The 12,527-nt window shown below is 38.3% G+C and overlaps 1 protein-coding gene across 3 annotated transcripts in view; it reads left to right on the top strand.

The window, feature by feature from the left end:
* Positions 1–11,659, top strand: part of HERC4 (HECT and RLD domain containing E3 ubiquitin protein ligase 4) — a 30,208-nt gene extending 18,549 nt beyond the window's left edge. For 2 of the 3 annotated variants that reach the window (XM_071438385.1, XM_071438384.1), the window contains exons 16-26: positions 813–929; positions 1,931–1,954; positions 2,455–2,553; positions 3,735–3,902; positions 3,999–4,142; positions 5,008–5,174; positions 5,891–5,957; positions 6,170–6,252; positions 8,589–8,772; positions 9,320–9,422; positions 10,287–11,659. In XM_071438385.1, the coding sequence (XP_071294486.1) occupies positions 813–929; positions 1,931–1,954; positions 2,455–2,553; positions 3,735–3,902; positions 3,999–4,142; positions 5,008–5,174; positions 5,891–5,957; positions 6,170–6,252; positions 8,589–8,772; positions 9,320–9,422; positions 10,287–10,495 (1,365 nt within the window). In that variant the 3' untranslated portion in view covers positions 10,496–11,659. The remainder of the gene's footprint in view (positions 1–812; positions 930–1,930; positions 1,955–2,454; positions 2,554–3,734; positions 3,903–3,998; positions 4,143–5,007; positions 5,175–5,890; positions 5,958–6,169; positions 6,253–8,588; positions 8,773–9,319; positions 9,423–10,286) is intronic. The other variant, XM_071438386.1, reaches the window with a different exon arrangement.
* Positions 11,660–12,527: the final 868 nt, after the last annotated feature.

Raw genomic sequence — 12,527 nt, 5'->3', positions numbered from 1 at the left:
GGACCTATGAATCACTGGGATTCTGGATTCCAGTCTGACATGATGATGGAATTAACTGTTTTTTGGGAACACAGAGTTACCCAGTCATTTGCTTCTGTATGGATTAAAGTGAGAGGGGGGAAAAGGGGTGACAGCTCTGGGATATTTTGCAGATTGAGTATCTGATGGTTTGGAGGGGGATGTGGGAGGTATTTGTGAAAAGTAGGCTTAGATTATCTGATTATAAAGGCAGGATCTTTATAACTATCTTGCTGCTTTGCCAGTTAGCAGTGCTTGGGAAAAGAAGTGTGTATGAGGAAAATGGGGATGCTTCTGGATTAAAATTGTGCTCTAGAGACAAGCCTCTGTATAAAGTTACTTTTCCCACATCTCTCTTTTTTTAAGCTTATTGTTTTTAGATGGAAATTGTCCCTCTGCTCACAGGTAATAGTGTTCATACTATAACTAAGACTAGAGTTATTGAATCATAGTTCTTAAACCTGTGTGAATACAGGAACAGGTATTTATTCCCTTGTGCACATGAAGATGTGTATTATCACTGTTCCTCTGAGGTCACATGATGTTTCAGAGTGGCAGCCCAGTTATGCAATAAGTGTAGTGCAGCTAATTGTATTTTCCTTCTCTCTTTGGTGGAATTTTGAATAGTCCATGTATCCATGTTTTTAACATTGTTTTTTGCTTTCTTGTAGGCACTGTTGTTTTTCTAGAATTTTTTTGGTAGCTGGGTATCTGTGGCTGACGTAGGAAATGCTTGAAAAGCATGGAAAAATATCCCTTTGAAAGCTAATAAAAAATAAATTGCACTTCCATAGGTAAATGAAAGAGGACAAGTTATACAGTATGACAGATTTTACATTCATGAGATACAAGATTTGATAGATATCAGAAATGACTATGCCAACTGGTTCCAGCAGCAGGTATTGGGAATGGTAAGTTGTAATGATTTTATTTGAGTTTTTGTGGGTGTTTTCCTCCCATGTTTTGTGTTTGTTTTATCCCTTTAAAGAAATCCATAGATTCTCTAAGCCTGGGGATTTTTTTTCATAAAAATTTTCTTTTAATTTTTTTTTCATACAAATACCTTCTGAGATGAGCAGGGCTGAGCAGACTCATATCAGGTACTGGCTAAGGAGGAATTGTCAAGAAGGTGTTTTTCTCCTAGGGTGTCATTCTTAGGACTGACACTGCTCACTATTTGAATCTGTCACTTAAAAAGTGATTCAGAATGCTGTCACTGAAGACTTGCTATGTCAAAAACGTTAGGAATGTAAGAATCCACAGTAGGAAAACATCCAGAATAATCTGAATGTGCCATATGAGACAGGTCCAGTCAGTGAGCAAGCTGCAGCTGTCTTGGGTAATGAGTGCAGCAGGAGCTGCAGGGGCAGATAATTGATGGAATTTTCTACTTTGAGTTTAGCAGCTACAACTGAGATAATTAATTCCTGCATCTGTAAACAGAAGAGTGATAAGTGGGAGCAAATTAATGACTGTGCAGAGAATTAGTGATAGTTGGATAGGTTTTTGCACAGTTCCTTGACTTTAGCTTTGAAAGAATATTTTAAGTAATTTAATAAGTTTTCTCTAGACACCCATATTTTATTATTTTGCAACAGCACCAGCAGATGTCATTAATTAATGTGTGGAAGTAAACATTTTAAGTGTGTAATTTTGTGCATCCAAGCAAACATGGTATTTTAACAGCCCTGTTTTTAAAGACTGGTAAACAGGGTGTTGAAAGACAAGCTTGTATTTAATAAATGAATTAGAATGTTTATGGTCAATGTTTATTTCTCAGTAAACCTTCTCTTGGGGGGAAGCAGTAAATAAATATTTTTTGAATTCTACATCAGAGATGAATAATTAATGCAGACACTAATGCTGCTTTTTCATCTTAATTGTTGCTACCTTTGTGCAAATGCTGTCATAGGATGTCAACCATGGATTAACTGAGGTAAGATTGGATGCAATCTGATTTCTTTTGAAGAATGTAAGGAAATCAGAAATGTTAAGGATTGTCTGCTGTGTTCTGTTGGGAGTAAAGCTTCAAATTAGCCATGGGTGTAATCTGAAAAAAATCTTTGTGGTGCAAAAATATGTAATTGTCTGTATTGCAAATTTGGAACAGCAGTTGGAAACAAGGGCTACTTCTATACCCACTAGCTGCAATAACAGTTCTGAAATGAAAATGTGCTAAGTGAGAGTGTTGTTTGTGCCTGGCTTGATTGAGTTTTGTTGGGGTTTTTTTGTGTTTGTTTTTGGCTGAAGTACTAAACAATTAAAAATCTACTTAATGTTCCTAAGGTGCTTTGGTTCTGCATTGATAATAAGTCAGGGTTGAGTTCTCTTTCCAGTAAAATAGATCTATTAAATGAGTGCTACTGTAAAGGTTTTTTTAACCAGGATTGTGCCTTTTGAATAAGCTGAGCTATGACATGGTTCTTCTCATTGCAGTTAACAGAGATTCCTGTTATAATTTGCACATACCCATTTGTATTTGATGCCCAGGCAAAGACAACTCTCTTGCAAACAGATGCAATCATACAGATGCAGGTAAGTGGCTCCATTTTTAATGCTACAGATTCATTATTTTTTCCCTAAGTTGGGGGCCTTGGGGGTTCCTGTTGGTTTTTTTTTTGGTTTGACTGGTTGGTGGCGTTATTTTGTGGTTTTTTTGTTGTTTGGTTGGTTGGTTTTTGTTTGTTTGTGGGTTTTTGTTGGTTTTTGTTTGTGGTTTTTTTTTTAATTACACAGAGTTAATTTTGAAATTAACTCTGTATAATTTCTCCCCTATAAAAATCAAGGATCTAGTTTTTATCTCAGGGTATGCACACAATAGAGGGTAGTGGGTTTGGGATCACATTGAAATTAGACTGTTTTGTACTTGCCATACATTTCCAAGGAAATTCTTTTCCTTTCAGTAGTGAGATGGTTTTTTATGTGTTATCAACCCATAGTATAGGTACAAAACCCCCAAACAGCAATGAAAAACCCAAACCCACAACCCAAACAAACAAACAAACATAAAACCCCAAGCACCTCCCACAACCAGGGAACCACCCCACCTCCCATATGAGCAGACTTGGAATATTGCTTGGCTCATTGATCTGAGTCTGAAAATAACCAGATGATGTAAGTCATGCTCAGGTAATGGGCTCGTGCAGGAAAATACTACCTTGCTCTTATTTAATAATAAATGTCCTTTATGTGCCTTTAAAAATGAACATGCACAGTTAGTAACCAACATTTGATGGATTCAGGGAAATGTTCACATTAAATGTTTCTATTAACAATATTAAATAGTATTAAAACACACAAACTCTTCAGAGTTCTCTGTCATATTCAGAACATTTGCAACAGCATTTTCTTTTTCAAACAATTTTAATGCAAAAATCATCATGCAAGTTAAATGAATTGCTTTTCATGCATTAGTTTTTAATTTATGTTTGGTTTCATGCCAGATTTATATTAAACAGCTTACTCTTCTTTAGATGAAATGCAGGATCTTTTTGCTTCCTTTTGTTACCCAAGGTATATTGACTGTGAATGTTAAAACCTGAATTCTTACACTTTCCTGAGAGCAATGAGTAAAGGAAAAGTATTTCCTGACATCAAATACTTCCTGAGATAAAAGGAATGCAAAGAAAACTTGTGCAAATTCAGTAGTTATTCCCATCTGCACTTCTGCTGGCCTGGTGATACTGACAGGAGTTTTTCACTTTGTTTTTCTGCAGATGGCTGTGGATCAGGCCCACAGGCAGAATTTGTCTTCTCTCTTCCTGCCAGTGTTTGAGTCTGTCAACCCCTGCCTGATAGTGATGGTGCGGAGGGACAACATTGTGGGGGATGCTGTGGAGGTGCTCAGGAAAACAAAGAACGTGGACTACAAGAAGCCGCTCAAGGTATCACAGGACGCTGCTCAGGGTGCTGCAGGATGGGTTTGGACATCTTTGGACAGTCTCTTTGCAGTTCACTGCTCACTGAGTTGTGTGTTCCAGGTGATTTTTGTAGGGGAGGAAGCCGTCGATGCTGGAGGTGTTCGCAAAGAATTTTTTTTGCTCATCATGAGGGAGTTGCTAGATCCCAAATACGGAATGTTCAGGTATTACGAGGAGTCCAGGCTGATCTGGTTCTCTGATAAGGTAGGCTGTGGTCTATATTCAGTCATTTTAACTTACAGGATTTATATTAATAATATATGAACATTGTAATTTGTGGTAGTTTTATTTCATGAGGAGGAGCTGAAGCAAGTATTCTCAAAAAAAATTGGGTTTTTTTGGCCATTGCTACATCAAAACTTCCCCCATTCTTTGTTTACTCCTTGCTGGTTGTCCCCAAGCCCACTAGGTTTTTTAGGAAGAAGTAGCCAGAACAAACTGATTCCAAGGGCAGAATCAGGAAATCAAGGTGCAGAGACAAATTCTGGAGGTGGCCTGTTGAACAGGGCTCCCTGTGTGCAGTTGCATTTATGGGTGATGGGTGCTCATGGAGTTGCACTTTCTTGGAAGGTTTGATCCCTGACTTTTGAGTCATCTTTCAGAGAACACTGACTGGGGTGGCTGGATCCCAAATACCTGAATATTTACATTTCCACAGGTGTGTTTAAAGCCTTGGTAATTAATTCTGGGGGTTTCAATAGTGAACTCTTCCCTCTTTCTCCCCAAAATAATTTTTTTTTTAAATTGACATCTTAAATCACTGAGTAGTGCCATAGGAAGTCAGTGACAAAACCAGAACCTTAGTGCAGTATGGGTCCCCTGTAACACAGGATATGTTGCAGCTCAGCCTTTTTAATTTTAAGTAGAAAGGATTCTGTTCCCTTGGATTTCAGTCTCAGCTGGTTAAACTTTATTCTGTTTTCCTTGGTACTTACAGATACATACATATTTAAAGAAAATATTAATTAAATTCACTCAGATTATACTGTACTGTACATTTCTTCCTGCACTCTGCAAGGTTAAAATAACTTCTTTATTTTAAACCATTTTGTCTGTTTTCTGTTCTTAGACCTTTGAAGACAGTGACTTGTTTCATTTGATTGGTGTTGTCTGTGGGCTAGCAATATATAATTTTACTATTGTAGACCTTCATTTTCCTCTGGCTTTGTACAAAAAGCTATTGAATAAGAAACCATCCCTGGATGACTTAAAAGAATTGATGCCAGATGTTGGCAGGTAAGCAAGAAAGAAAAACGGGTGTTGGTAGAAATTAATTTTGAAATCAACATTTTCCTCTAAGAGCATTACATTTGTAAACACCTGTGTCTCAGCGCTTGGTGTTAGTGATTGTCTCTTCTATTTTATGATCCTACAAGAATTTTAGGGGGAAAAAACCCTTGAAATTCAAACCCTCCGAGCTTTAGCCACTAATTTTATAAGGCTAAGTGTGAACATAGTTTCAGTACTAAATTAAATCCATCAAGAAAATATTTTTGCTTATTTCAGGAACAAAAACATGCTAAATATTTCCTTTTGACCAGGGATTTGAATAGGACTGACTAGCAGGTAGGAGGCTCACATGAACAGAAAAGGATGCTTGGTTGCCTCAGTGTTGGGGATGCCAAAGTTTTCATAGATTCAAGGAGAAATCAAAGGTGTTAGTGGAAGAGCCATTCAGTGGTTTTTAAGTACCAACTGCCTCTGCTTTGGGGACCCCTTAGCTGAGGTCTTAAGACAGGAGTGTTCTCTCTTCACCCCATGGGATAACCAAAAGGAAATGATTGCTTGGAATTTCCCAGCACTACACAAGGTGCAAGTCAATAAGATAATGAATGAAATAACAGTAGAAAGATACTTCTTAAATTTGAATTATCAAAGCATAAAGAACACTTCAGCAAAATAAATTCATTTTTCTTTCCCCTGGTGTAAGTATTTTGTAACTTATTTTGCAGGGGAATGCAACAGCTACTGGACTATCCAGAGGATGACATAGAAGAAGCATTTTGTCTTAATTTTACTGTAAGTTTTATGTAGTGTTTGAAGTATGTCTTGCCAAGCTCACACCATCTGTTTTAATTGCCTCTGATGGAGTGTTTGAACAAAAGCATCAGCAGCTGATTCCATGAGGTTTAGCCCCTATGTCTGCCATTCATGTTGCTGTTCACTAAGTGGTGGGAAGAAGTATTTATGCAATAAATAAGATTTGCACTATTTTTGTTTGTTTCAAATAGATCACTGTGGAAAATTTTGGTACAACAGAAATTAAGGAGCTTGTTCCTAAAGGTGCTGACATTCCTGTAGTCAAACAGAATAGGTGAGTTCTGTGGGTTAGTGTTGCTGGCTGCCTTGGGAGGGTTTCTGGGCTGCTGTAAATTCCCTTTGCTGGGCTCTGACACTGCTGTTGGAGGCAAAACTGCTTTGGCTGTTTTCCCAAGCTCTTCTCTCCTGTGCTGCTGTTCTGTATTGACACAGACAGGCTGTGCCCCATCCCTGGGAGTGCTCTGGGCTGGGCTGGACAGGGCTTGGACCAGCCTGGTCTGCTTGAAGAGGTCCCTGCCCATGGCAGGAGGTTGGACTGGATCTTCAGAGGTCCCCTTCAAGCCCAGTCATAAGCATTTTACAAGATTAAAAATGTTTGAGGTGCTGCTGATGCTTTGGAGTGCCTGCCTAGGACAGAGGCTAGAGAGAGTTAATAATGTGGGTATTTATTCAGGGCCTTCAGTAGTTACACTCTGGGCAGCCAGAAGTCTTCCAGAGGCTCCTCCCAAGCTGGACAGTGGTCACCAGTTTTTGAGACAGATATCAGTTTGGTCTGTTTGCATATCAGGGCTTAATCCTCCAATTCCAGCCTCAGGTAATGAAGTCATGTTCCCCCAGTTTGCTGCCCCCCAGTTCACTGTTGTTTATACTTTTTGGGGCCTGAGGCTGTCTTTGGGTCACAGGCCCAGAGGGATTGTTTTGTCTGAATAAATGTGGAGTTAACTAATGCTTTGTATGGAGTTCAGTTGTGCACTAATGCAGTATGGGATGTGAAAAAATAAAAGCTGAAGTCTTAAGGCATCACTGCAGGAAGCTGCAGTCATTGCAATTCAGTGAGTAATGATGAGAACTCTGACTTAAGGGCCATTATTACAACTCCTCATTCATACATGAATATGATTTCAGTGAAGTCTTCCCTTTGCAGAGTAGATAACATTAAATAAGTTAATCCAGTGTTGTTGTCAGAGGAATGACAGGAGGGTTTTTTCCTCAGTCAAGGATTCTGTTACTTTTATTTATAAAAACAGTCTTTCCTCCCCTTTGTTCCCTTTCTGCTCCTGGAAGATAGGCAGAACATACCTGCTGGTGCTTTTGTCCCCTTTTTGCAGAATTTTCCAGTCTGTTCTTTAATCTTTATGAATTCTCTGTGCTTGTACTTCTCCAGGGTAAAGGGAGAATTGAATGGAAAGAGCACACTCCATGAGAACTGAATGCACATGGAAAACACTCTAGCTTTGCAGTTCTCTTGATGTTCTGTCACTAAGTGACTGTAAAATTGGAGTTGAATTATGGGAAAAGTTTCAAGGAGTCTATGGAATGCCTGCTGCATTGTTACCACACATTGTCTTGCAGTAATGAAGAATTCCTCTTTCTCAAGCTCTGAATATTCCATGATGCTTCAGTTAATTTTACAGTATAAATCAGTTTATCACTGTGACTTTTCCCTGGAGCAGCCTTGCACTGTCAGTGTTACACAAGTTACCTGCCCTCCATGGATAAGGAGGAGATCTCATGGAGTGCTGAAGGGGAGGGGTGTGGATTACCACTTTGGTCATCTCCAGCATTTTCAGTGCAGCAGCTTGAATAAACACATCATCTAAATGTGTTTATATGATTCTGTAAACTGCTGGTGATATTACTCAAGGACTGGGGGTGGTGTTGAAATGCATTCTCTCTCTGCACAGTGAACATGTGTTGGTGGGGTAGCTGTAATGTACAGCTGAGGTCACTGCCAGTGCAGAAACTAAACAGTGTGCACTGGCATTGATTTCAGAAATTAACATAAATGCTGGATCACATCAAGAAGTTTTAGATCTTCCTTCAGTGCTGCTGGAGATGTTTCCAGCAGGATCTGAGAACTCCTTGTACCAAGCACAGATAACAGGCCATCTGTTCCTCAGTATCCCAGCTCCTTGGCACTGGTCTTTTTACTGTGCAAGACTCAAATGTCCTTTTGAAGTTGATTTGCATTTTTAGTGCAAATATGGTAATCTTTTTAATTTAAAAAAATGGAGCAGTGAGTTTGATTAGTGGCTTTCAGGACACTCCCTGGAATTCAGACCTTTCAGCTTGTTGCCAGTGAGTCCAGTTCACTGCAATGCACACAAATAAGGGAGGTGTTTGTATTCCCTGAAGTATGTAACATTAATGTTCCTGCTTTTCTGTTGGAGGCTGCCTTTGGGGGTGTGCTGGGGAAATACATTCATGTGCCATTTTATCTTCACTGTGTTTGTAACATAAAGCAGACAATACAATGTATTAGGCTCCTTGTTGCTTCATTGTCTATGCTCTGTTCTGTACAGAAATGGCCACTGGTTTATTGGTGGAAGGATGACCTGTACTACTTCCTCTTTATTTCCTTAACATAATTCTTTCTTTCTCTTTGTACAGGCAAGATTTTGTAGATGCATATGTGGATTACATCTTCAATAGATCTGTGGCTTCCCTATACAGTGCATTCCATGAAGGCTTCCACAAAGTGTGTGGAGGTAAAGTTCTTCAGCTCTTCCAGCCCAGTGAGCTGCAGGCAATGGTGATTGGGAACACAAATTATGACTGGAAGGAGCTGGAGAAGGTAAGAACCATAGTTAGCTTTTGCTTTTGTATAATTCTAATTTCAGGGTGCAAAAGCAGCTAGGTGTCCTCTTGAGCTCTGTTTTAATTAATGTGATTCCTGTTATTTATTGACACCTTAAAACATCAGTGAATGGAGATCCTAAAATATTATTTACCTTCCTGCTTTAACTTTTTCCATCTAATTTCTGAAGGAAGTCAGACTTAGAGAAGAGGCAGAAAAATACACAGAACCCTGAGGCAGCCATACAATCTTTCATATTAGACATGAGAAAGTGAAGTGATTGCACACAGTTATTAAAAGTAAATATTCTCGATTGTCAGAGCTCAGTGAGACTTGGTCTCTGGGATTGAAAATGCTTTGCAGTACAGGCATCTGTCCCTATATTGAATTCAGACTGAGCAGCTGAAGGAAATGGAGTGAGGAATGGAGTAGTAGTGTGTCACTTGCTGTGTGCCTGTACACAAACTGCATTCATTCTGCTGCACTGTCAGCTTATCCAACTGTTCTGTGAGCAAGCAATAACCCCATTTCCTGCTCATTTTAGAATACAGAATACAAAGGAGAATACTGGGAAAACCATCCTACAATTAAAATATTCTGGGAGGTTTTTCACGAGTTGTCTTTGGAGAAGAAAAAACAGTTTTTGTGTAAGTATTTGAAATTATTTTACAGAAGTTTCTAACTGAACAGGATCACTGGGATTTCAGGCTCTTGCTATAAGAGTGCAGGTGTAAGTATTTGTAATGATGTGATTAACTATTTGGGGAAAAAAAAGCAGAATAGAAAAAATTGATTGTGAGCTTTTCTCTGATTTTCTTGGGGGTGTCCTGAGTCATTCTGGGTGATGGGTAGTTACAGATCACAGTAGCTCAGAGCAGCATTAAAGAAAAGAAAAGCCAACCCCCCCCCCCAAAACACCAACAACCTAATCTGCTGGTGACATTTATTTGGTAACTAGGATATCTTTTCCTGTGCTTTGACATATAGTCCACATCCTCCAGGTTTTTCACTGCACAGAGATGGAAATTTGGAGTAGTAACTGATTGTAAATCTGTGATAAAGTAATTAAAGCTTGCTGTGAGTGAGGATTTGCTTGGAATAGATCACAGATTAGTTTCCAATTCAGATAAATTACTTACTGAATAAACTAATTCTGTGTTTACAAGATTCTTGGAAATGCTCAGTAAAGATTCAGCCAGTGGATTTTAAGTTAGAAGGTTCTGTGGCATGAAAAACTTTATAGTATTTTAAGGACTGTTTGGTTTCATATGCTAATATGAAATACTTTTCTTTATGGATCACTTGCTATATTACAGTTATGAGCTCAGATGTAGAAGGTAGAGACAGGGTGGAGTCATTATTCCCTGTTTTCCAGACTTCACAGGACTTTGGTGTGAAAAGCTGGCCATGGCTGGAATGATTACAAAAGGCCAGCAATGATTAGAGCAGCACATGTGACACAGACAGTCTTCAGCTAGCTCCGATTTCAAGCCTTTGTTTTTTCTTGGCAGTGTTTCTGACAGGCAGCGACCGGATTCCAATCCTTGGGATGAAGTGTCTCAAACTGGTCATCCAGCCAACAGGAGGGGGAGAAGATTACCTGCCCGTAGCTCACACGTGCTTTAATCTTCTTGATCTTCCAAAATACACTGATAAAGAAACCCTGAAATCTAAGTTGATCCAGGCTATAGACCACTATGAAGGTTTCAGTTTAGTATAACTTGAGAAATGAAAGTTCCGTGTACCGTGGGATCATTGAGTTTTCGTGTCTTTCTTGTGGTGGTAAATTCAGTGGATTAAGTGATGCAGTTGATAATATAACTGATTATTTGCAAAAAATGTTCAGTGGTATGGATATTCATGAGAGCCAAAAAAATCATTTCCAAAACTAAGGAGCTGTCTTAATACATACCTTCCTGTACAGAGCCATGTGGATTTTGCCATCTTACAATAAAAATGAGAGTATTGTGAATGGGAGTCAAGTTTCACTAACAAGAATTAACATTTCACCTTACGCAAACAATTTGGCGTGTGAGTGCATGAGAGACTTGCTTCAGTTTTTCAAATCATTTAGAATATTTAACTTCTTCCCTGATAAATTCACTTGGTAACTTTTCATTTTGTAAATAATAAATTTTTGTGATAAAATAGTTCTGTTCCAATACCAGTATGGTTTCTATTGCTTGTAATTGAATATGAGCTTATTTTATGGCTTTTAACAAAAAAAAAGTGATTACTCTGATTTCTGAAGATATCTATTTTTCTGGTTTGTTTTAAGAACCTTAATAATGAAAGTGATTGTTCAAGAGACATTCATCTTCACAATGTACAATCCATGAAGCAGTCACTTAGTGCCGATACAAAACTGCAGCCAATGGCATTTTTAATATGTGGATGGACAAGCTGACTTAAGACACTGTTTTCTTTTTAAGGACTGATTCTGTAATTAAGTGGACACAGTTATAAAAGAGGTTAATTTATGATTTGAAACCTCTGCAGTCATGTGTCAAGAATACAGCTGAAAAGAAAAAGGTGCACCAGCCAATTGTTGCTGTCAAGAGGTTAAAACGTTTATTTTTAAATGCTGAAAGCGTAGTTTATGGTTTCTAATAGAATTTTCACTTTTTTCCAGATAAATGCATTTGAAATAACCTTTAACACCCCCCTCCCTTTTTTCTTAAGATTTTATTTTTAGTATAATTGCCCTGAGACGATTGTGCTTAGCTGGACACTTTTGGATTTGACTTTTCCTTCTCTGGTTAAATTCCAGATTTTGTGGTGTTAATGCATATGTGACTTGCAGCTGTGAAACAAATATTTATTTTTTTTAGATTTTTAAATGCAGTGAAAAAATTCAAGCTATAATAAAAGACTTGAATGAAAACCTTTGTTGGTTGATGTGTACGGATGCTTGCAGCAAGCAGAGTTCTTCAGGTGGAGAGGAACTTCCAGTGCATTAAATTGGAGAGTACAACTAGGAAAAGCAGGGAAATGCAGTCATTGCAATAAAAACTATATAATATCCAGTTTCTGTGCTGGCAGTACATAACATTTGTATTTGATATAATACCAAAAAAAAAGGTCAGTACAGTTAAAATCAGTCTTTTTCCTTAACACTGTTTTTTACAGCTTTCTCACACAGTGTAACCTCTTAGTAATTTCTTTGTATGCAGCCCATATTCCATCTTTTCCAACATTTGTTACCTGGCTTGGAAATCCTCCCTCTTGCAAAAAAACAAGAAACCAACAAATACTAAAGCAGCTTAATCTTACTGTACATGGAAGAAAGAAAAGGAGACAAAGAGGAGAGAAAAGGTATTATGCAGGTAATACTAAAACACCATTTTTGATTATGAAACACCAAAATTGCAAAGGTAGATATTCAAAAATTAGGAAGTGGCTAATGTAAAGTTATCTTCTTCCTTTCTCCCCTGTGTATAATTGGAGGTCCAAGTGCTGTTTTTTTCCCATGGGAGCCTTGTTTCATTTGGTGCACAGAGTTGTTGTTTACTCAATAAGAAGGGCTTTATGTGCAGTTGTGCACATAAAGTGTGATTTGGTCTATATCATGCAAATCCAGTAGTGCAGGTATGTGTTTCATTTCCCTGTGAGATATTCTCTGGTTTTTGCTGTACTGGATTTCTAGTCAATGTCAATGTTAACCTGAAGGGTGACTAAAGAACCTCATTCTGTAGGTGAGGGCTCAGAGGCAGAATCCAAGCTGTAATTCACTTGCCCATTTTTGGTGCCCA

The sequence above is a fragment of the Agelaius tricolor genome, unplaced genomic scaffold (assembly GCF_023055355.1).
Source record: "Agelaius tricolor isolate 1412-34295 unplaced genomic scaffold, bAgeTri1.0.p SCAF_13, whole genome shotgun sequence".
NCBI lineage: Eukaryota > Metazoa > Chordata > Aves > Passeriformes > Icteridae > Agelaius > Agelaius tricolor.
Note: the sequence above shows the minus strand (reverse complement) of the source record. Positions and strands in the feature narration are given on the sequence as shown.